The 25,398-nt window shown below is 32.8% G+C and overlaps 1 protein-coding gene across 2 annotated transcripts; it reads right to left on the minus strand.

Moving 5' to 3' along the window:
* Window positions 1-2,273: 2,273 nt before the first annotated feature.
* LOC126809868 (uncharacterized) lies at window positions 2,274-23,864 on the minus strand. 2 transcript variants are annotated; one of them, XM_050534707.2, is made up of 9 exons: window positions 23,766-23,864; window positions 14,350-14,561; window positions 13,476-13,539; window positions 12,237-12,398; window positions 10,779-10,888; window positions 10,140-10,474; window positions 6,348-6,398; window positions 3,983-4,188; window positions 2,274-3,224 (listed from the first exon to the last, which is right to left on the minus strand). In XM_050534707.2, the coding sequence occupies exons 2-9, from the start codon at window positions 14,424-14,426 to the stop codon at window positions 2,712-2,714; spliced, it is 1,518 nt and encodes a 505-aa protein (XP_050390664.1). In that variant the 5' UTR covers window positions 14,427-14,561; window positions 23,766-23,864; the 3' UTR covers window positions 2,274-2,711. The 2 variants fall into 2 exon arrangements, with proteins under 2 accessions (XP_050390664.1, XP_050390665.1); XM_050534708.2 differs by lacking the exon at window positions 6,348-6,398.
* Window positions 23,865-25,398: the final 1,534 nt, after the last annotated feature.

A 25,398-nucleotide genomic window follows, 5' to 3' on the forward strand; every position in this document is an offset into this window, starting at 1 on the left:
CGTATACACAAAAATAAGCAACAACTAATAAAAACTATAGTACAAAATTAAAATGTACAGGCTATGATAGCAAGGTCATGGTCACAATATATACATCTACTTCTCTTTAATACTACTTACTATCTACTACTGGTTCTTCAAGACTACACTTATAAACCTAAAGTCTTGTACATCCAGAGATATATATTATCTAGAACTATTAGAAATTCATTGTAAATTTCATACATAAAGATCTTCTTTTAAAATGAATTAGTGATAGAAAGTTAAAAACCATTCCACAGAAGCTGATAAGGGGTCACAAAATCTTTTTTTCTGAACATTTTCTCAACTGATCAATATCGTGACAAAATTGTTAACAAGATCTCAACATTATTATCCTTAGATCTTGAAATCTTTAAGTGACAATTTCTAGATAATTGTGTTGGGATCTTTAACATCAGTTTTTTAGTGAAGGTTATCTCAACATTATGACAAAATTATTTTCAAGATCTCAAAATAATTAGCCTTAGATCCTGCCATAATTTTCTTGGATCTTGAAGCTCTAGATAATTATGTTTGAATCTTGATAACATAAGATGGTGTCCACTTTTTAAACAGAAACTAGAGATTTATGAAGTGTAGTCTGAAATATTTAACTGGTATCAATTCTGACCTCACAATAAATTTTTCACAAACTCAAATTAACAAAAAATATTACAGATAATTAAATACCGCGCTATTGAATAAATTAAAAATTTCACATATACAGATATATATGTCTATTTATCATCTAAATTAAATAATTTACTAGTGAAAATGAATGACCTTAAAGAAATAAAACCCTTACAATTTGTATTCCCTGTCATCGATAATCTACACAAACTATTTTCTCAGATTATTTTACTATTTACAATAATTGCCCTATTTATTTTATTATTGTTTTATACATTATTTCGACAGGAGATCAGGAGCCTTTTATTCACAAAAACTTATTCACAAATATTTTAAGAATTCAACCTTTTCATTGGTCAAGATCTGAAATTTGTGCTGCAATTTTAGTGCTTGACCAATGAACAATCAGTTTTCTTAAAAACAGGTTTTTGTGAATTTTTGACTGGCCAAATTTCTTTACTTAAAGTTCTATCCGAAACTACAGAGAGAAGAACAAATATTTTCTTTTTGTTTCTCATTCAACAGTTAAAATATCATTCATACTCTTCTTATATACATGTACATGCTACAGAATGTTCATGAAATTGGCAGTGTAATGCTTTCATTAATTAATATGAAATTAAATATTTGGTATAAGGATGCAATGATAAAGTTATAATATAGATACAGTGTTTGGCCAACGCAATATAATTTTTAGTTCTTTGAATTCTTAATCAGGCCTCTAGTCTAGTTCATAAAGCAAAAACAGGCTTAAATTAAGAATTTACTCAACTTTCAATCACTGTTTATGAGAAATATCTTTGATCCAGAAACACTTAAATTTGCACATAGTTTCTTATTGATGTATTTGGTACATTGAAACAACAAAAGATTTATAAAGTTCTATATTTTAGTTAAAATAATCAAACAATTTTTAGTAAATTCTTAACTTAAGTCTGAGAATGCTTTGTGAACACAGGGCCTGTAAATAACACACTCAATTATTGTATATTGTTAAAGTTGTAAAACTGAAATATTTTAAATTAAAATTTTTTGAGAAGAGCTATTAAGTTCTTTTTTGTTTTTTAAATTAGTTTTGGCCTGAAGAAATCAGTGGCATAATATTTAATGGGTGTTTCCAAAAGACAAAAAATCAAATTGGTTTGGCCTTACTGTCTGTTACTCAACTACACATACTACCAACTTCCGATCTGAAACCGCTATTAAAGACATTTGCATCAACTTCTGCTAACAGTTTGTTAACTCAGATTTTAAGCAGTAGTACAAAAAAAAAAGGGTAACATGTGAAAGTTTCAATTTGAAATATTGATTATTAGTGAATGATTTAGGATGATAAACGTGAAATAAATGAATGAAGCATCTACATAGAGGGACTAGTTGCAATAAATCATTGAATTATGTTTACAAGTTAAAATGGTAATATAATGGATTTAAGATGCTTTAAAAATTAATATATAGTACAGGTAGAGGGAAAAATGGGATTTCACTAGAAGCTGACATTAAAATAATCTTAAAAAAATCAACACAAAAATATTTTAATATATTAAATAAAATTGGGTTTTGGACCTAGTATAAGTGTTGTTATTATGATCAACAAAAATCAAGTGACAGTTTCTCTAAAATAAAAAAAAAAACAATTTTAATATAAATTGTATAAAACTTGACATTAAAATTCACTCTCATCTGAGCTAGGAGTTGATTGCAAAAGTAATAAAACGAGTTACAAAATGTAATTAAATATTTTTTTTTTTTTGAGAAACGAGCCTTAGGACTCAATCAGGCACATAAAAGAGAATTTAATAATTGAGCCAAGGTAGTGGGTGATTTGAATTAGTTAATTATCTAAGAAAAGATATTATATAAAGTTGTGTACATAATAATTATCTGAATCTTAGATATTTAAAAGAAGGGACTTCAATTTAATTCTCTTAAAAATTTTTTTTGTACAATTTGCAGAACGCTGGTGGATATTAATAATAGAAAAAGAATCATGGGACTGTTGTCAAGGCGATGTTTGATTTAAAAACATAAACTAGCCTCTATACTGAAATGTTATGCTGCTAGGAAGTAGATCCTGGGTTTCCGTATTGATGTTCAACTACGAAACAGCGTGTTTCAGTCTCTGTCATGTCTTCTTCTGTGATGTCGTGAGATTCACGGCTCATATCAGTTAATTGACCGATGTCAGACATTGTCATTTCTGCCACGGTGTCACTATGTATGATGTCTCTACGAACTTGGCTCGCTAAAAAACTACGAACAGGTTCTGAAGCTGGAGATTCACTCCTACTAGTGTTATCAGTAAACACGCTATCTGCATCGGAAAAAACTTCCAGTACCGCTCCTTCTGACGACGCCCTTGTAACCGAGGCACCGGACTCCGCATTGGACCCCTGCTCTCTATCTTCTGATGATTTAATGTCTTTATAGTTGGGCCCTAAAAACCAATCAGAACGCTGACGCAACCTTTCTAATTGTTTACGTTTCACTGAATTAAAGCGACTTAAACTACGACTTTGATAAAAGCTTTTTGTTGTTGTTTCATTTAGATTGTTCTCCATTGACTTTGGTCTCTGAAATATAATAATAATAATAATAAATATCTATATTACTCTCATTCTCAATCCATCCAAACAGTATGCTCATCACGCAGGTTTGTTAAGCTCTTAAATTTAAGAACAAAGCCTGTTTCACAAAATTTTAACTAAGATAAAATCCAAATTTTAGTAATTTGATTGGATAATATTAGATTGATTTTAGTGCTTAGTCAATCAAAATTGAAGTATCTACTAAAATTTGGATTTTATCTTTAGTTAAGATTTCGAGAAACGGGGTCCAGTTTTATAGTTAACTATTTATAATATGATTTAAACAGATAAAATCCGACTAACTTCTATCATACAATTCTTTATGTAGCTGACAAATAAATATCAGTGCATGGCGCAGTGGCGGTGCCACAATTTTCCACTACTATGGAACCTCCTGCCAGAAAATGTTCAAAATTCCTAAGGCAATATGGAGCATGTCCTAGATAATGAACACAATCAATAAAAATAATTGTATCTCAGCACTGATCAGAAAAGGGGAAATTTGTTTCATGGAGGTTGCTAGAACAATTTTAGTCCGTCACGTACGGATAAACACATGCTGACCAACCCTGCTAGTGCCACTGACAGTAGTCATTATGTCAACTGTAAATCTTTAACAGTCGGTCTATAACGTCTTTTAAACATGATTTCTTATAAAAACAAATAAACAATGAACATTTGCAGATAAAACAGTTGGGTGGATTATTGAGGGAAAGGGCCACAGTGACAGCCAATCTACTCACCTTAGAAACCTCCGGTGAAGGCATCAAACACACTTCTGGTGCAGAAGCAGTAGTAACAGTTATTTTGAGCTTGGAAGTTTCCCCGGTCTTGGAAGAGGTAGACACATGACGGCCTGATTCCGGTGAACCTAGTTCTGGACTCTCACTTGGATCGTGTTCGTGTTCCTGATGGACATCACCTTCAACACGTGTCATCTCAATAAATTCTGTAAAATAATAACACAAAATTCACAATCACTTCTGATATCATTACTAAGAGAGATATAAATGGGGTTTAATGTCCACTAACACATGGTGCAATTTTAGTTTTACTTCAAAAATTCACTTGTGCATAAGGGTCTTTAGCAGAGGAAATCTGAGGACCCCAAGAAATCCACGTGGTTGGACAAAGGCGACCATACTCCTTGTCACGTACAAGCTGGGAATCGAAACAATGCTACTTGACTCAATAACAGACTTTTTGATCTAAAGTGTATGCTTTGGACTCAGAACTGAGGTTATTGTAAACTTATGTATTCCAGAACCTATTTTTGAATGAAGATCCTAAAGGCATCAAACACTTTGCTGGGGGTGCGGTCTGTGACAGAACCTATTTCCCGCAACCTAATTAATTCTTAGTTAATATTACTTCGCAAAAGCAAATTAATGCATCTTGTTCATTCTAGTCTTTAATATAAAATTGACATAGATAAACCATGGAATACATCATATAAACATTTTGCTGGTTCACAGTCCAAGTGACTAAACCCGGCTACCAACTCTGCTATTTTTGTAGCATTCCTTCTTAACTATTAACATTCTTTATAGTTGGTGATAAAAAACTTAGTTGAGAAAACATTGGAGTTTAAATTTATTTGATTTCAATTATTTCCACATTACTGGCAGTACATGGATTATATCGATAACATCAATGTTTCAAGCAAAAATTTGAAATCAGGAATGCGGCCAAATTTATATTGACACACTATCAAAATATCTAATGCATAATGTCATCGTACGATTGGACAGCTTTTGAACATAATGTACTTGATAACTTGCAGTAATCAGAAAGTAAATATGGATGATTTATAAACGATTATAAAAGCAGAGCAGGGATGTTGAGGTGTAGCATCAACTAAAATAAAGCCATGTCTGTAAGGGTAGAGCAAACCATAAAGCCATATTTAAAATAAACAAGCCAACAGTGAGGCTGATGTCCCCCGCCAAAATCCCCAAATAAATAGATTACACATATTAATTAATCGCACATCTATTTTTTTCCAAAGTATCAAGCAGTCAAACTGATTATCAACTATACTCTAAGTTTCATCACTCTTTATCAGATAGAATCAAAGTTATCTTGTCCCAAAGCAGGAAATTGCTTATCTTTGCTTAGCTTTAGCTCGATATGTTAATCATTGAACTCAGCAGAAAATTCTCATCATCGAACTTAGTCAAGGTATTGATGTAATGAAACTATACACCAAGTGTCATCACTCTCACTTAATGAGAACTAAAGTTATCGTGTACCAAAGCATCGACCAATCAAATTGCTTATCTCTGCTTATCCTAAGCAGAAAATGCTGATCTTCGCACTCCATCAAGGCATTGACCTCATAAACCCCTACACCAAGTTTGAACATTCAAGCTTAATTAGAAGGAGAGTTATTGTGTTCCAAACTCTTGGCCAATCAAATTGCTTATCGCTCTGCTTACCCTGAGCAGAAAATGCTCATCATCGAACTTAGTCAAGATATTGATGTAATGAAACTATACACCAAGTTTCATCACTCTCACTTAATTGGAACTAAAGTTATCGTGTACCAAAGCATCAACCAATCAAATTGCTTATCTCTGCTTACCCTAAGCAGAAAATGCTTATCTTCACACTCCATCAAGGCATTGACCTAATAAACACTTACACCAAGTTTGAACATTCTAGCTCAATTAGAAGGAGGGTTATTGTGTTCCAAAGTCTCGGCCAATCAAATTGCTTATTGCTCTGCTTACCCTGAGCAGAAAATGCTCATCATCGAACTTAGTCAAGGTATTGATGTAATGAAACTATACACCAAGTTCCATCACTCCCACTTAATTGGAACTAAAGTTATCGAGTCCCAAAGCATCAACCAATCAAATTGCTTATTTTTGCTTACCCTAAGCCGAAAATGCTCATCTTCGAACTCCATCAAGGCATTGACCTAATAAACACCTACACCAAGTTTGAACATTCTAGCTCAATTAGAAGGAGAGTTATTGTGTCCCAAAAAGTGTGACGGACAGACAGACAGACGGACGAACCCATTTTAATAGTCCCCTGCTTTCTTTGAAAGGCGGGGGACAATAAATGTAAAAGGAATTTAAACTACTAATTCTATTGACTGACCCATATCCTCTAAGCATGATCTTTGACCCATAGCGCTACTTTCACTGTAATCTGAATTAAATATAAATATACAAGTTATTAAAGCCTCTAATTACTGATAATTAATGTTCTTGTATTTTCTTGTGCAAAATGAAGCAATGCTCATTAACTGAAAGATCACTAACTATTACTGAAATTTCAATTTCTATACTAAAAGGCATAAAAGCATTTAGATTTCACATCAGTGCTGCTAGTGAAAGGTCTAATGCCAATTCCATGCTTTTAGATTTTTTCTTGCGTAAGCAATAAGTAAGTAAAATTAGAGAAAGGTAGCTTTATGTCATATCTATGTCAAGTTCAACACTAGAGAGTTATCCTGTGGTAAAGTAGCATTTAGGTTTGTAGAGCTAAAACTATGGAATAGACTTCCATATTCTATTCGCAGCAGCAATACTATATCATCAAATTTTATTGTATTCCATAGAATTGTGTTCTGTGTATTCTGAATTCAATTATAATTACTAAATGACATAGAAACAATTTACTTAAATCACATCTAACCAAAACAATTTATCACCCATTAAATGAGACCCAAAATCTAATCTTCTGCCTACCTCTCTATTTTCAGAATAAGACTTATTGACATCATTATAATGTAACACAAACCATATGTAATATAAGCCATGCACCTCTACCATCAAGATTTAAACTTTAAGCATGTTTTCTGCATATTAATAATTGATGATTATAATAAACACAATACATTTATATGGATAATAATTACTGGTTTATTATAATAGCGATATTTCAACCATAGTACTCGCGTCTTTATCAAGATGGGAGTACCATTCACATTGTGTTGCTAGTAAAATCCATATAAATGTGTTATGTTGTTTTCTGCTGCTAGCAATGAATGAATTTTACACTACATTTACTACAAAAAAAAGCAGTGTTTACTATGCGAACTCCTCAGGCACCCATCACTAATTACAGCTGAACGGAACAAAAGAAAAAAATGTCTATAAACTTGCTCAAGTTTCTATTGAAACAATAACAAGTTATAAGACAGTTTGATTATTTTATATAAAAAACACAAAACAAAAACAATTGAGCTTCATTAATACATGTATATGTTAGTAAATTTTTATTTGGTTCCCCAATATAATCTATCTATTGCATAAAACTAATTTGTATTAGAGGAAGAAGATGTATGAGTTAATTGTTTGTTAGGCCACATGATTAGTATTAGTTAATAACCTAATGCATGAATGTATTTGTTAGTATCAGTGAGTGCTTGTAGTAACACAGAACTGAGGACACCGGGTATTGACAGACAAGGTATTTAAGACAGTAAGAGTTGACCTTACCGTCAGATTTTACACTAAATCCGTGAACTTTGGACTCTTGGCACAGGTGAAGATAAAACCAACGTAACGCTTCACCACCTGACAACATGCAAACAAAAACAAACATGCACGTGAAAGGTCAAACACATAAGGGGAGTAGGACAAGTGCAGAGTTTGGGAGGGGGTGTGTGTAAAAGGGGACACAATCACACAATACTGTAGTCTGTTGCCAGATTTTTGTTCCCATCGAGCTGCTTTTCTTTCCTAACCGTGAAAATGTATCAAATTACATGCACTTCGAAAGCCAATTTTTTTAATTGAAATTTAAATAGCTATAGAGTTTTTGAAAAACTGATGTTGAGAGTAGTACTAGAACGATATATCACGATTTACATTTTGGTAATAGTAATAGTATAATACACTGTTCTGACATTGCACTGAAGAACTCTGTCTCAACAGATGTCAAATATATCATTTCTACTTACATGTACATGAAAATACCAACATTAATGTGTTTTAATATCTAAGATGGTGTAGCCAAAATACTATGTCAGCACCAGTTGAGAAATAATTTTGATCTAATATCAAGAGATGTGATCTAGTAGATAGCATGGTGTAAAATCTTATTCTACTACAATCTATTGTATCCAGTTCTATCATTTCTCCTCAAATGAGGGAGCCACGTTGGCTCAGTAAGTATGTAATGTAAGGCGTGGCCAGATAATCTGAAGGTCCGATTTTTGATCACAGTGTTGGCCGAGAAGGTTATCTGAGATATTCCAGTGTACATAAAAATGACTGAATATGAGTTTAAGTTATTAAAAGACAGACATACTATCGCCACTTTAAGTTCACTTGTATTCTGAATTTCAAAATAATGTATTAAATTTTTTTTTTACAGAAATATCCACCTATACATGTATCTGGCAACAGACTAAACAGTAAACAATGTGAACTGTGAAAACATCAATAACAGTTATAAAGATTCATAAATTCAATCTTAGTTTTCTAATTCCAAAGAGAGTTAAGTGATGTTTAAGGCATAGATAAGCCAGCCAAATATTATCATCAATAGTGACTCATTCAATCGATATAAGTTTAGAAGAAAGAAACTATAGTTAGTAAAGTGCCAATGGTTAAGAGTCTTAATAAGACAGAAATTATGTTTTCTTTATTTATGATGGTAGTTCACAGACTACCAGTACTCTTGAATTCACTTACAGAATAAAAAATACATAAAATAAACAATACATACATGTATAAACAATACATGTAAACAATGACAAATAAGGTACATGTATCTATAGACAAATTGATTCAGATGCACTTTATCCATTTTCTGGTAGTACAGTAGCAATAACATATTTAGAGTAATAAGTAGTACTACATACTTTTACTACCCCCCACATTAGAATCAATTTGATCTACAATGAAGGGCCATTTATACTGAGCGCGAATGCGACTGCAACTGCAACAACTGATGAAACTGCCGCACTTTGATTGGCTTGTGAAAACTTTTCTCAAAAATTAACCGCTGTTTTCCGTGCGAAAATAAAAATTTGAACAATTTCAAATAGTAGTTTATCAATCAAATGTGATCGATGCGTTCAGTATAAACGACCCTTAACAGGTTGGGTAACGGTTACTACAAAATCAACAGTAAATAATTCACAGCACAGGATAACAATTAAAATAAACACCGTAGATTACGGACTACTGTCTAATAGGATAAATAATAGCAAATTTTGGAAAGGATTGTAGGTGAAAATTTGATAGTGGCCAGTTCATTGTTTTATCAATCAGTCTTTTTAAACTCTAATCAGCTGATTAAGATCCCTGTTTAATAACCATGGTATATTACATGTATTTGGTAAATATACGTTTAACTTTTTAACTTAACATCAAACATAACAAACATGTAACACAAACCATTATTATTATACACCTGTGCCATTGTGTTGATCAGGTGAAATGTGTAACATCGACTGTCTCTAATTGTAAGTTAAGACAAGTCAACAGTGAAGCTTGATGCCTTCCGCCCACACCCCCACCCAAAATAAATAGAGGACACTCATAAATTACTCACTTAGTTCTATGCAATTACAGATTCCTTCACAGTATGAAGAACTATGATTCTTTTTGTTTTCACTGATACTTTCCTATTTGCTTTGTTCTAATTAATGTTGATCTATTAACCTTACAGATTGGGTAACAAAATGGCGACCACGGCATGGCCGCAGTTAGGATTAATTACAACACAGTAAACTCAATCCTGGGGAATTATAGGTGCAGTGTTAAACATAAAAGTCAATTTGATTTATCCACTGATCAAAATCTGAAAGCCTTCTCAATGGTTTATAGAATTTCATAGATATTAAAGACTTACGAAGTAGAAGTTCTGAGAAATAAAGTCAATCTGAAACACTTCTCAATGGTTAATAGAATTTTACATACATTAAAGACTTACGAGGTAGAAGTTCTTCAGATGGATACTGATACTGGTACCGATATCTCTCACGTATATGAATACCAGTATGTGTGGTTTCTGTAAAAAATTCAATATTATCTCTACCGAACATACTCGCTACTCCAAAGTTATCAATCAGAATTTGCATCAGACGACTGGCTTTTTCAACCTTGCCCGGATCGGCAGCACATGTGTGGAAGACACTACCAGCACAACTTCTAGACAGAGCTTCAACAGACATGAAGTTTATTTCCGCATGATTCACCATACGAAACCATGTACCAAATAATAACGCTATCAGATGTTGATGAGGTTCACTTAAAGAGTCTATAAATCTGAAAATAGACAAGTTTATTCTTTTTAAAGTCTCAGATTGTTAATCCATTGCAAACTATTTTTAAAGTTCAATTGAATCCGAGCTGGAAGATTATCTAGCGTCGATATTTTGATTTTGTTTTCTTAATTAAATGTTAACTAATATATTAGATATTAATAAAAACAGAACCCAATTTTTGTGTGATATCAATTACTGGTTTTATTCTAAAAGCATGACGTTTCAACAAGTATTCTCTTATCTTTATCAAGGAAAAATACTCCAAAAATAACAAAGATCGCTATTACTAAAAGTGAAATACTTACTCATGTACAGCCTGACATTGTTCCGATTTATGTCCGATTGTCAACACTTGTAGTAGATGTTCTTCTCCTTCAGGTCCAAAAATACCACCTGGTAAACGCAGTAAAAATTTCTACAAACAAAATATTGAAATTTTTAAAATATAATGATCATATGTTTCCCGCAAAAGCTCAGGTCTTTAACAATGAACTTTTGATGACAATTGGTATTGATGTATTGTTATGGTAGGTGACCCACACAGTCAGAAATGGGCTCTAGTAATTGTTCAACCCCTTATTGATAATTTTATCAAATATACCATGTAGAGTGGCGCTGGTTTGTTTTAGTAAGATATACAATGTATCTATTCGAAGATCATGCTGACAGCATGAATAGAATACTAGTTATATGTTTCCTTTGCTTTTATTTATTATTATTTATAAGCGTTTATATAGCGCCATTTCCACAAAAGTGCTCAATGACACTATACATGTACAATAAAAATAATTGACAAAACAAATATATGATTAAAACATAAAAAAGTGAATAATATACATAAAAGTTGAGTAAAAGGAGTAATGTATAAAATTATAGATATAATTATCACAGGGATGATTAATTAAAAGCCCTATTAAACAAGTTGGTTTTAAGAGAAATCTTAAATGATGACAGAGAAGTACATAGACATGACCGAATGGAATAAGGAAGTTTATTCCATAGTTTTGGGGCAGCAACCTCAAAAGTCTTCTCGCCGAAACTGACGAGATTAGCATTTTTCTCAATAAGTAGCAGATTTATAAGATTCCTAAAACTTTTCTCGCCCTTATCTTCTGAATACAGATTTTTTGTCTCGCTATCTGTAAGGTTTCATTTAAATCTTAATAATCAAGACCTTTCAATCAGCCAGATAATGTTTGACTAGTTTCAAATCAACAATATATAGCTCAGTTTGAATTTGAACATAATTCTAATTTCACGGTATTCATTCAAAAGTTATCTCCCTCTAATGTTTGATTTCTATTAATCTTTTTAATGATCTTGTGAAATGAAATGAAATGAGGTTTAACGTCCTACTGTTTTGCTCCGAACTGGGCTAATGAAGACGGACATGCGCCATACAGTGTGTTAGAAGGGAAATTTTGCCTGGACAGCGTCACTATGGCCTACTCTTATATCGAATTCCAACTGTCAAGGGATCTTTTACGTGCACGCCAATGTGTACACTGGACCTCGGTTTTTCATATCATCCGAATGACTAGACAGCTGTTCACATCAGGCCCTCCGTCCTGCATCACTGACAAAGGGGAACCACGCCGGAAAATCTGGATGAAATTTCTCGGCCAATGCAGGGATCGAACATCCAACCTCCAGGCAAGCGAGCATGCGTCTTACCCACTTAGCCACCGTGATCCCCAATGATCTTGTAATCAACACTAAATCAAATAAAGCATTTAAACATGACTGTTTATTTAATGTCCTACCTTTACAACCGAAGCTAACGTATAAAAACTATAATTAGAATAAATGACTGTCTTTCCCTCCGTCAATCTCTGTACTATTCGTCGTGTGTCTTTAGGGTTACCAGGACGACGAAACAGATCCACTGTGGTACAACCCTCTCTAGCAATATACACCAAGATCTCCTAAAATACAAACAAAATTAAATTATGTTCTTTTCCAGGAGTAAATGTCAGATCCCTAGTAATACATACACCTACAGCACTGTTGACCGTGTTGGCTCTAAAATCAATGTCAACACAAATCATAATATTGAGTGACATACTAGCATGTCCATGTATGTATTGCATAAAATTATCTCAGAAATCAAGTATTTACATGCAACCTGTAGTGATAATCATAATATTGAGTTGCATGTAAATGTACTGCATGAATTTATCTCTGATGTCAAGTACATGTATTCAACTATTGATAATTATAAATTTGAGTGGCATGTCAATGTACATTTGTATATATTGCATGAATTTATAAGTATTTTCATGTAAGTAGCAATAATCATAATATTGAGTAGAATGTATATGGATGTATTGCATACATGTAAATTTAGCTCTAAAGTCAAGTGATTAAGTATTGATAATTACTACAATACATTATCAATATTATAACTTAGATCATTCACACGAAAGTATTTATAGGCTATTTATTCTCCAATAAAAGTTCAACATATTTAGAGACACTCAATTTTACTAGTCAAATACTGGATTCCCTGAAACACCCATGTTGTATGGTTGTCACTGACAGCTTGTTGGCTCGAATGACATAAGGAAAGCTTCTTATTCTTATGTGTTCATCAAACATTTTGAGAGCACCGAGAGAATTAAATGTCCAGTAGACTCTTGAGATTAAACCACAGAAAAATAGTTGGCAGAGTATAATCCAAGAATTTACTTGGACTTCAATATTTATGGTAAATCTACAGTGACTACTGACTACCAATAAATACAAGCTGAAAATGGATTCTCCCTCAACCAAACAAGGCTGCTTAAAATTGATTCTTGCGTCATGGGGTGATTTTGTTGCAATTAAAATGTTTTGAGAGGGTTATATGATGCAAATTTTTGATACATGTAGATAAATTAGTTTGAAGATGTTTTTAGTCCAAATATATCATCAAATCACACAGTTTGTATGCAGTAAGGCATCATTAAGAATATTTAATTAGTGCACAAAGCATCATAATAGGAATAACAAATTCAACTTACCATAAGTGGTGAAGGCAGATAGCCATTTTTCAAAGCGCTACTCAATGGGGCTCCAAATTTTAACCTAAAAAAGAACGAAAATAGAAAATAATACTAAACTTCTAATTGTTTTTTTAAAACTTCTTTTCAATTCTAAACCACTGGCACTGATCGACAAATTTATATGCTAGAGTGAAAAGTAAGCCCAATAAATGTTCATGTAAATTTAACATCTTAAATACATGCATATTGAGTGAAATCTACACCTGAGGATACCTACTTACATGCACCTGTAAATAATTCCTAGAATATGCCCATTTCTGACTCAATTTGTAATCCCGAGAATATTCATGGATCATTTTGTAATCACGAGAACATGCCCTTTTCTGACCCATTTTGTAATCACAAAAACATGCTTATTTCTGGACCCTTTTGCGATCATGAGAATATGCCCTTTCTGTCTCACACTGGTGACAGAAGCAACTAGAATCAAAACCTGTATTTATTTATACATGTATGTGAATGTGTAGGAAGTCGCAAATCACTGTTTTACAATGTAAACAAAATGTTGAAACAGGCTAATTTACTAAAATACCATTTTCTTATAGTTAGCTTTATTTATTAAATCTAAAATTTTACATTTCATGTTTCATTTAACAATCATATCTTTAGCCCATTTCCATATATTTTGGTTCGTCATACATGTATCTTATATAAATGTCAAGTAATTTCCAACTTATTATGCTGTCACAGCCTCACAGGCCACATACATGTATATTATATTTTGAAAACTAATTTGCTAAACACTCACACTCACTTTCTCACAAAGGATGTAAATTGTATATTATAAATTATAATATATATCATATTTTGAAAACAATAACAGTACACTTACTTTCCAGATCGGTAGCCATCAACTCTTGAACTACGGTCTGACACGCAGCCCGTGAACACTGTACGGAACATAGCCATACTACTGTCTACACACTATTATAATAACCATGATGAGGACAATTTAAACAGGTTGATATCCGTAACTAGTTAATATAACAGTCATTCTGTAAAACTCCTCTATACTCTAATCCTTATACTTTCATCAATCTCTCTCTGTAAATACAAATGACATCAGCACTATTTCAAATTTATTACACTTTAAATTTTCATTATCTGTATAAAACGGTATTTTTGATGATGACAATTAAAGATGCATTATGTACAGGTAAGAGCTAAATATGCCTATTGTATGTCTTTATTTTGGCTTCAAATGTAATATAAATTATTATTTAGTCATTTATTCACATGACAAGACCATAAATCAACTCTCTTAGATATTTAATTGATTTGAATAGAACCCTCTTGCCATTCAAAATTTAACGATAAAATTGATGATCAAGACTTTGTTTATTATTGTAGTAATGGTACTCTACATGAGAAACTACACATGTACATGTATCATGTTAAAACTTAAACACTCACAACTTTGCTCAGAGTCAGAATAAAGTAATTTGACTGAAATTTTCAATATATTCATTTTTGAACTACATGTACATACATCATGTATTATGGCAAGAACAGTCTGCTCTAAATCTCACATAATGCATCTTTAACATACATGTACAGGCATAAACTACAGATTTTAGTATTCTCTATTAAAACAGAGAGTCCATAAACACAGAGTCTTTAAATGTATTAATTTATCTGTAAAGTTATAAAAATATTTTATTTCTATGCCACCCACTGTTGATAAGCTACATGTATTCAATGTCATATAAATGTATATATATATATACACATCTATATACTGTTAATTCTGTGTGACATTTACATTTTCAGAAAATATCAAATTTTCCACAGCTTAATCAATAACGCTAAATTGTGCTCAAATTGATTATTTAACATTCAATCCGTTTAAAAACAGGCTTATCAAAAGATTTTAGCAAAGATTATAGCCTATAGGTGGGCCCTGGTTTTGACCGTATCCCCATTATCGTAATTTTCTAATTCATGTACATTGTATCTTTGAAAATACTGACCGGAACTGAACCATTTTTGCACTGATGCTCCTCTTTTAGAAATTCAACTTTCCACAATCTGTCAAATCTGGGTCAAGATCAATATAAATAATCTTCTTTGATTGACATTTAGTAATTGAACATAACACAAGCAACGTTTCGACAAGGATACTCTCTTCTTTATCAAGCAAATGATAAAGACCAGAGTATCCTCGTCAAAACATCGCTAAGTATTAAACTGATTAATTGTGTATCGATAAAATTGTACCATGTGTTAATATATATAATGCTTTAGAAATGGGGCCATGGTGAATGAAATTTGTTTTACAGCTCAGCTGAATTCTTATGATTGTAGTCCGGATTAAAAAAAATCATAAAGTAACTTTTTTTGTGTTTTGGGAATTATTTACTATGACAGACATAATAAAGTATGGTTTCTGCATCATGTATTTACAAATCACCATTTAGGCCAACCCTAAAACTACAAATCAAACAATTCTTTACTTATTATTAATGATTTATGATGTATTCACTTCATCAATCAATGTGCTTTCAAATTGTGTATAGACAATGTTAACTTCTCCTGTCATTTATGTCTAACTTTAAGACAATGTATTTACATAATTTTTGGCTTATACAATGCAACATCTGTGAGATACATGTTTTCACAAATAATGTGTTATATGGTAGAGAACACTCTTAATAACAATGATTACTGCCATTTACTGGTAGTACTCCTTCATACAGACAAACATGTAGTACACTCGAATTCCGAGCCACATAGACGTAATGTGTAAGGCGTTAGCTCACAAACTAGAGGTTACATGTACATGCTTGATTCAGTGTTGGCCAATAAAGTGCCTCAAGATTTTTAGGGGTGATTTCCCATGTCATGATACACTATTACAGTGTCTACTTGTTCTTATGGGACGAAAAAAAAGGGGTCCTACATGTTGGCATGTCCTTTAAGAGAACCCTTCAAAATAAGAGCAAGACATAGGACCATTTTCACTAACCTGACTGATACAATAAAGTAAGATGTTAAACAGCTATAACAATAACAATAACTTACATGTAAAGTACGCAGTGCAATGTAACTGTAAGGATACATACTATGCCCAACCTTATTTATGAATCAAATCTTAAATCTCTAAAAATAGGCTATGACTTGAGCTAAAATCAGACTTGGTTACCAAGATACATGTACTCTTAAAATCTATAGTTGAAGATAAATTGATTCTTTTTTTTTAAAATTAGGTTTTGATAATGGCACAACTCACTTGTAAATGGCGTGTTCTCCACAAAAATATTTTAATCAAATAAATATTACATCAGTTGTAAGTGTTCGTAATTCAGAAATAACATATGATTTGTCTCTTTCTGAAGCCTAGGTCAATGAGTGAGTGACAAACTTCCTTTCATATACCGGTTTACGATTTGTCATATCAAAATATCTACACATTTTTGTAGCTCTAGCATCCATCATGTTGTAACCAATATGAACACTTAAATAATATTAGTTAATTCATGACTCATTATGAAAGTATTATTAATGACAAACACCATTAATAATGATAAATGTATATAAAGTTGTATCAAATATAATATAGACATCATATATTGTAAATATAGTGTACATGTACGTAGGCCTATGTAATAATAACTGCTGGCTGTTTAAACATGCATTATGCAAGAGCTATATCTGCAGGTCTTTCTTTGGGCCTGAAATGTTATCCAAATTATTAATTGAACTTTAATTAACTTATCCAGAACATAATCAACTCTCAATGCCATTGCTAGCTTGTGATATTTACTGGATTTGAATACATTTTGTGGTGGATAATTTAACGTAAAAATGAGTAAGCAAGACTTTGCTATCATACATGTACCAACGTCAATAATGATGACTGACTGAGACTACATGTAGCTTAAATTCAATGGCTAATACACGCATCTCAGTCCAGAGAGAAGCAATTTGACAGAAGTTTTCAGCATATTTTGCTTTCATTATCTATTTTTTAACTATTATACTATAGCGAAAACTGTCAGCTCTTTATCTAATCTTACCTAATTCCCCATTAATATACTTTAATTACATGTATGTTTCCAGCTGCAAAACCCATATTTTGTAGGAAAATTCTGACCAACCACTATAGCCTACTCTTATTTCAAAGACCAACTGTCAAGGAGTCTTTTATGCATGACATGTGTACACTGGGCCTTGGTTTATTGTCTCATCTAATAGCCCGTTCAGACGCTTATTTTTAAACCAGTTCATAATCGCTGGAGTTTTTAAGACAGCATCGTGTTGCGTTCACACGTACTGTAAGCCAAACTAGTTTAACTATTCTGACCTCTTCGGTCGGAGGTTAGAGTTAATTGCGCATGGGTAGCTTCATATTCTTTATTCAGTTCTCGCACGCTTTAGTTAACATTGGCACAGTCTGACCCGATATTTTCACAGGAATGTAACTTACTGCGTACTGCGCATGCTCAAAGCAAGCTGGAGCTGGGGTTTTTAAGCCAACCCGTTCAGACGGCTAAGATGAACCGGTTTAAAATAAAAAGCCTTCGCGAAGACAGGTCGCGAGCTGGGGTTTTTAAACTGGTTTATTTGCCCCACATGTGCGTTCAGACGCTTAAGTTAAACTGGTTTAACGATCCCCGGGGTTTTTAAACCAGTTCAACTTAAGCGTCTGAACGGGCTATTATTAATCTGAACGACTAGACACTGTTCCTTGCCTGGCCATCAATCCTGCACCATTAACAAGTGAAAACTACTCTGAAAAATCCTGACCTGAGGATCAAACTCTAGAACTCAAGGTAGCGAACCAGCTGAGACACCACAACTCCCTAGTAAATGATTAAATGCCACCATAGTACAATTGAATAAATGACTTAGTTTTATCCAAAAATCCTTTATAAAGATTACATGTACATGTACATGTAATGTATGAACATGTAAAATAGAGCTCAAACTAAGCTGTTAAAATCTACATGTGGCAATTTAAAACTGTTTTAAATGTGACCCTTAGGATCAAAGGTCTACAGGAAATACCAGTAAGGTTAGTCTTTATGTTAGTTTGACTCCAATCTCTAAATCATTTATCAGCCAATTATAAATGAAATTTGTCCTGTTTTTTTTGGGTTTTTTTAATACAATTGCATTTTGAAAAACACAACACAATCTACAATGTATACATGTATATATATGGAAAACAATCACTGGTTTGTACACATATAGCAGGACATTTTGACATTCTCTTATCGTTATCAAGCACAGCTTTTGAACTACCTATAGAAACCAGTGATTGCTTCTAATATAAATTGTGTTGTGTTTTTTATTGTGCTCAATCACTAAATGCCACTCAAGGATTATAATTAATAATTACGTATGGTTTACACTTAAGCTTTAATAAAACACACCTACATGTATATTTCTATTATATTTGTACATAAATTTACATGTGTAATCTTTAACCTTTCTGTACATTTAATCTACAAGAACATATTTAACAACTTTCTAGCAATATTATGTATTTCTTATCATACTGTTTAATATCTTCCCAAAATGAGTTGTGAAAACATTAAATGTCTAAAGTAGGCCTATAAGTATTACTAATTAGAATATGTATTGAGTAGGTGAAACAAGGCTATCTTTTATGTAATATTTAGTACTTTCAGTCTGAACATGTTCTGTAAGCTTAAATAATGACTACAGGTCTTAAAAGGCATTTTTTAATAATAGTATTAATAGATTCCATTCTAAAAGTACAAAATTTGTCATATTTTTTTGCAATATAAAATACTAAAGTCAGTCACTATCTAATTCTGGATAAAAAGATGAAATGAAATTTGGTTTAACATGCTAGTTTTCTGCACGACCCTGGCTAATGAAGACTGAAATATGCGAAATTTTGTCCTATGTTATCTTTATTTCGTATTCAAACTGTCAAGTATTCTTTTACATATACATCAACCACATGGACAAAATCCTAAAGAACTTCTTTGGCCAACAATGAGATCGCACACGGAACTGCCTAGTTAGAGAGCCAGCACCTCAATCAACCACTGCAGTTCCCGGATAATTGAGTAACATGAAAAAACTTTTTTTCTGATATAAGCTTAATAATATTACTGTTCCAAATTCATGTTCTTTCCCACAAATGAATAATTATTAATAGGGCAATTCCACGGTAACGGACGTACATTTTGAACTCGCCATATTTTTATTTCTTCCAATATTTTCTAACCATGAATACTTAACTGTTTGAGTTTTATATAGCATTAAAGACATATGATTTCTGTATCAATTGACATATAATTTAATTTGTTCATGAACACTGGAAATAAATATTGGCTCCTCAAAGTATAGGTAACGGACGTACAGAAATGAACACCATGATTTGCCTGCATGAACATAGTTTCAAAACTCTGTGAATTGTCTTGTGGAATTTAAAAGTTTTAATCCTTTTAAGAAAGGGCACTAATACTACATGTGTACTGCATAATCACTTCTCACATTTGGATTTTTGTAACCCAGTAAATTCTCAATTATTGTGGTAACGGACGTACATATTTTCTGGTAACGGACGTACGAGTGCAAATTGCTAACCCATTACATGAGATATGTAAACTTTCAAATAATCGAACTTATAGATAATAATAATAGTTAACTCATTTGAATTAATGGAGTAGTTACTTTCCTAAAAACATTACTCCTTGAATGAAATATTGTGACCCTAAAATTTGGGTAACCGATGTACATTTTTACCCTAAAATTTGGGTAACGGACGTACATACATGTATGAAACCCTAAGTAATTCAGAGAATTTTGGCAAATGATTTCTTTTTACGGTCATAGTAACAAGAATGTGTGATGTTGGCTTTAAATATGAGTTTTTGAACAGTTCCATAAATAAATATGAATGAGGGAGATAAAATGGAAATATTTGGTAACATGAAATACTGTGAAAAGTAACGAACGTACATCTATGAAAACCCAAGATATTCTGAGAATTTTTGCAAATCTTTTCTTTTTACGGTCATTATAGTAAGAATGGGTTATTCTAGCTTTAGATATGAAGTTTTAAATAATTCCATATAAAAATATGAATGAGAGAGAAAAAAATGTAAATATTTGGTAACGGATGTACATTCTCAGAGTGATATTTTTCAATGTTGGTTACCTTCACAAAAAAATATTATTTTTATATTTTAATGTTTAAATAATATGTTTATATACATTGTCAGATAAGTAATGCCAAATCATTCATTATGAGTCAGAATAATCAAACAAACACAAAGTAAGAAAATACAATAGAATTATAAATTCGACATTTACAACGTAAACCTTGACACAAGACCAAATAAAAAAAAAAAATCGGAAGAGTTTCAACCCAAATTGAGATTTTTCTTCAAAATTTCGATTATTTCCCACCATAAAACACTATTTTTGTCCACTTATCAACTAATTAAATTTTTCACCTAATTGTATACTTTAGCGTGGAATTGCCCAATATTATACAACTACCACCAGTATGGAGAATCTTTTATGTTCAAAATCACAGCAATGGATTGGGATTTATTGTGGAATTTTATCTGTGAAGAATATTTTAGGTACTGTACACAATTCAAATTTCATTTTACTATGGTACACTATATAAAAATCAGTTTTATTTTTGATCTAGACCAGTGAGACTCAATCCTAAAAATAAATAGATCAGCAGTCACCACACATATATTATCTAATAACATCATCTTTTCGTAAAGCATCGATCAATCTAAGCTTCTCTAAGCAGAAAATGCTCATGTTTAAATTTTGTAAAGTTTCATTACTCTTCCTCAATTAGACTCAAAGTCAAAGCTCTGGTCTTGCTACTTTTGTAAAAAAAACCAAACAAACCCAAAACCCGCTTTTTACTCTGTTACAGTATTAATTATTTTAGGAAAATAGAAAACAAAAAATAATTGAGTTTAACATAATCATGTCCATTTTAACATTGTAAATGGTATACTGCATCTTTACGTTTCTCAAAATCTAACTGATTTTTGAGCATCAATCCAATTGAATCCAAATTATCTAGCGTTTGATTTTGTTTTCTTACATGTAATTTTATGTTAAATAATCAATCTAACTAACTACATTTTAGAGTGGAAGAATCGCCCATCTCTACCTATCTTACATTTTAGAGTGATTTAAGCCATGAGAAATTTGATATCTTCTGAAAAATCCAAATCATGCAGAGGTAACGATTTATGTAAAGGATTATGTCACACTAGTTCAGCTCTGAACGTAAGTTCTTGTTACAATCACCCTGTATAGACCTACATTTAGAGCTAAACTAATGTTTACAGATACTACTTTGTATGCAAGGTTTCCCTATGCCAAGTGGGAGCCACGGTGACTGAGTAAAGCGCTTGCTCACTAAGCAGGAGATCTAGGGTTTTATCCCAGTGTGACAGTTTGAATTGACTCCCAGTGTGTGTTTGCTCCTGGGCACTTACAAAGAAGCTATATCTACTTCCGGTGGTGTGAGATGGTTCCTGACCATTGATCAGTTCAGGAAAAAGTAATACGTATTTGGTTAGTTGGAGTTTTGTCATGAATAAACGGACTTGTTATCGTGATTAGCGTTTTTTAGTGATCAGTAGTTACACGATCAACGGATCTATGTTGATAGGCTTGAAATTAATACTTCTATCGTTCATGATTTGTTGCCGTTGTGTTTTTTTTTTTTGTGGTTATGTTACACTTTTTGAGGTTTTATGTTTTAATAACTAAAAAAAATTTGCAGATAGAATATTGGCCTTTATATAATTGGGATTTCTCTGAATCAGTTATTTTAATTTTCTACTTCTTATTAAAATTTTTACAATATAGCATATATCTGTTTTATTACTTATATTAGGGGTTTCAGGTCTCGTGACTTTGAGTGAAATCCGACAGTCAGCGGCTGAAATATAGTCCATTTCAAAACACGATTCTAAATTACTATTTATTTACATGTATTAGTAGTAATTGTATTTTAATAGTTTAATGTCTATCTCAATATCTGCAAAGATTCAGGCTAAAAAATGTAAGCGAAATTACTGTTTATGTACGGGAGACGCTCACGGGAAAATATCTCTCTGAAGTCATGCGACCAGGGATTTTCCATCAACACGAATTACTACGGCTCACTTTATTTATTGGTGAATCCGCGCCTTGGTCAATTTGTATTTCTACTTTTTATCGAAATAAACAAACAATAGAAACTCAACACCCTCTCCAGATAGTAATATGGTAAATATTGGTAGATAATAGTGTAGAAACCGATTTGACCGTAAGAAAATCTTACGGGAAAACCTATCACGGGGAGTCAATGCACACCGTGTCCATAACGGTGTGAGCTGACTCCTAAAACTGTGCATGCGCTAAACGGTAATCACACACCAGGATTCTCACACTGTCATATACCAGGATTGACTAATAAAGTTCATCGGAAAGCTTTGGGTTTCGCCTTGTCAGTTGTTCAGGACAGGGGGACTGGCAAGGAACAGTGCCAAATCATTTAGATAATACGAAGTCATGTGTACATGTTGGTACATTCATACCATAGCTTAGCAGTTGGAATTTGAAATAAGAAGAGGTCATACCACAGCTGTCTAGGCAGAATTTTCTGTCATAGCACACTGCATGGCATATGCCCGTCATCATTAGCCCTGTTGATGCAGAAAAGTAGGATGTTAAACCTCAATCACTCAATGACCGAGTCCAAACCAGCCAGTGTCAAATACGAGACACAAGTAGCCTAGGGCCTACCGCAGTACCCTAACGTGTAACTGCGACATGCAGCAAAGTAATTGCCTATTTCCACAACAGCCTTGGACTGAGCAAACATGTATGAAGCAAAACACTGTATTATTATATTTATAACTATAATCGGCCTACAATTTTTATAATGTTCAGAGTAATATCCCTTGAACTTGACTTGTGATTATTGGTGCAGTTTCATATTGGCCCCTATTTTGGAAAAAAATTATCGAATATTAAAAAGATATTCGAAATATTGGTATCCCTAGATATTTAACAAATGTCTTGTATGGCTATAAATTGTAAAATATACCTTTGGTGATAAGAAAAAACCTCAGTACGATGGTACAATTTGTGTGACCTCATTTATGGCGCTTCGACCCACACAATCCTCGGAGATCAAGGGAAATGAACAGCTTCGTGTTTTACCTGGTTAAAGAATACACAGATATTTTTTGATAACGTAACTTTGCAGAATTGCGTATAAATAGATTTAAAACTTACATCCCTTGGGTAAAATATTCCTGTTGTCTACATCATGGCTTATAATCATCGAAAACAGGTCGAGAATTTTTCTTTCAACGGTCAAATACTCAATGTTGATTGACCCGGAAGTTAATATAAAACGTCATAGGGGAGCGGTAATTTAAGCCAACTGTTGCGTTAAAGTGCAAATACCGAAACATGTGCAAAAACCGCAGTAGAGATTTATATTTTTGAGTTAAAAGTAAATTATATAATGGACACTAACACGCACAGATGCTTATGCACAAATAAAATGTTCAATTATTGTAACCACACAAATGGGCGTGTCGTTATCTCCTTCCAAATTCAATTTAACTAGACCGGTTACAATAACGGCGGATCCTGAAGGGGGTGGGCGTGTAAATTTAAGGCGTGTTGTATTTAGCCATAGAAATAGATGCCGGTACTGTATATATTTCTATGGTTTAACATCATGGTCACGTACAAAGTTAAAGTCTCAATACCACTCTTGTTGTAACTGAATAATATGTCCTAATCTTTATTCTGGTCAACAAATTGTACTATTTTACAATATTCCAATTAATTGATGATACAAATTTCATCTTAACACACGTAATTTAAAAAAAATGGAAAAATTCAACTAAATGATTTGAAAAGCCTGACGTAAAGCTTTTCAAATGTGACTTGGATTTAAAAATAATTTTGAACCCTTTGGACAAGTAAAATAGGATTTAATGGATAATTTACACTAACACATCTAGTACTTAGAATAAGGCTATTTTTTTATTTTCTGGAGCTGTCAAGCCAGCAAGAGTGTTATTGTCCCTTTAATGATATTTTATCCGCACGTGATAAACGAAAAGTCAATAAACGCACAGAGTTAATACAATCGGCCAATAAAAATGGAAAATTTCCCTTTTCCAGTGAGATTTGGATAGTTTAGCAGGTATGAAAATCTAAAAACAAAAACCTTCAACCGCTTTCAAAGTGGCAAACAGAAATTGTGCTCTATTGGAGTTGACCACCTATGCTTTTGTTAATCGCTTTGGAACTTTTATATGAAAAACGTTTAGTTATTTCTAACAAGAAAAACTCCCAATTTCGATGAACAATCCCACCGAATTATATCAAGAACATTGTCCTATTTCGCGTTCATAGGATTGCACACGATTTTCCTTTCTAGTGCATTGAAAAGCAAAGATGGAAAAGCGTTAATTCAGTCATTAGGATGGAACGCAAAGCCATTGTTTTAATTGCGCCGTTACAGTTGGAAATCGCCGATGTCATGACAAAATTTCCCGCCTACCACTCTATGCTAGCTGCAGAGTAGCGGCGTCTGTCTAGTCCCAGGCACGTGCCAGCGCCTAGTTAGTACAGAAAACTAGACGTTAAACCCCACTTAGTTAGCAGATTAAAGCCAAACTGATTAGGGGCGCATCCGGGAGTTTTTGCAGGAGGGGGTTTGCCAGATTCTTAAAACAATGTATCTTTGGGGAAGGCGGGCGGGGTGGGCTGGGTGGTCCCCCCCCCCCCAGCTTTGAAGATTTTTGAGAAATATATGGTCTTTATCGCCATTTTGGCGTATATACGCCTACATACACACTGGGCTTTTTAAAAGAGAGAAATCCAACACCCCGTTAGACGTCAATTT

The sequence above is a fragment of the Patella vulgata genome, chromosome 2, assembly GCF_932274485.2.
Source record: "Patella vulgata chromosome 2, xgPatVulg1.2, whole genome shotgun sequence".
Taxonomy (NCBI): Eukaryota; Metazoa; Mollusca; class Gastropoda; family Patellidae; genus Patella; species Patella vulgata.

Coding starts and splice junctions, on each gene's coding strand:
- LOC126809868 (XM_050534707.2), bottom strand. CDS start 14,426: ATGGCTATGTTCCGTACAGTGTTCACGGGCTGCGTGTCAGACCGTAGT. Junction 13,540..14,349: donor GATGGCTACCGATCTGGAAA/GTAAGTGTACTG, acceptor GTTCTTTTTTAG/GTTAAAATTTGGAGCCCCAT. Junction 3,225..3,982: donor CTTCACCGGAGGTTTCTAAG/GTGAGTAGATTG, acceptor ATTATATTTCAG/AGACCAAAGTCAATGGAGAA.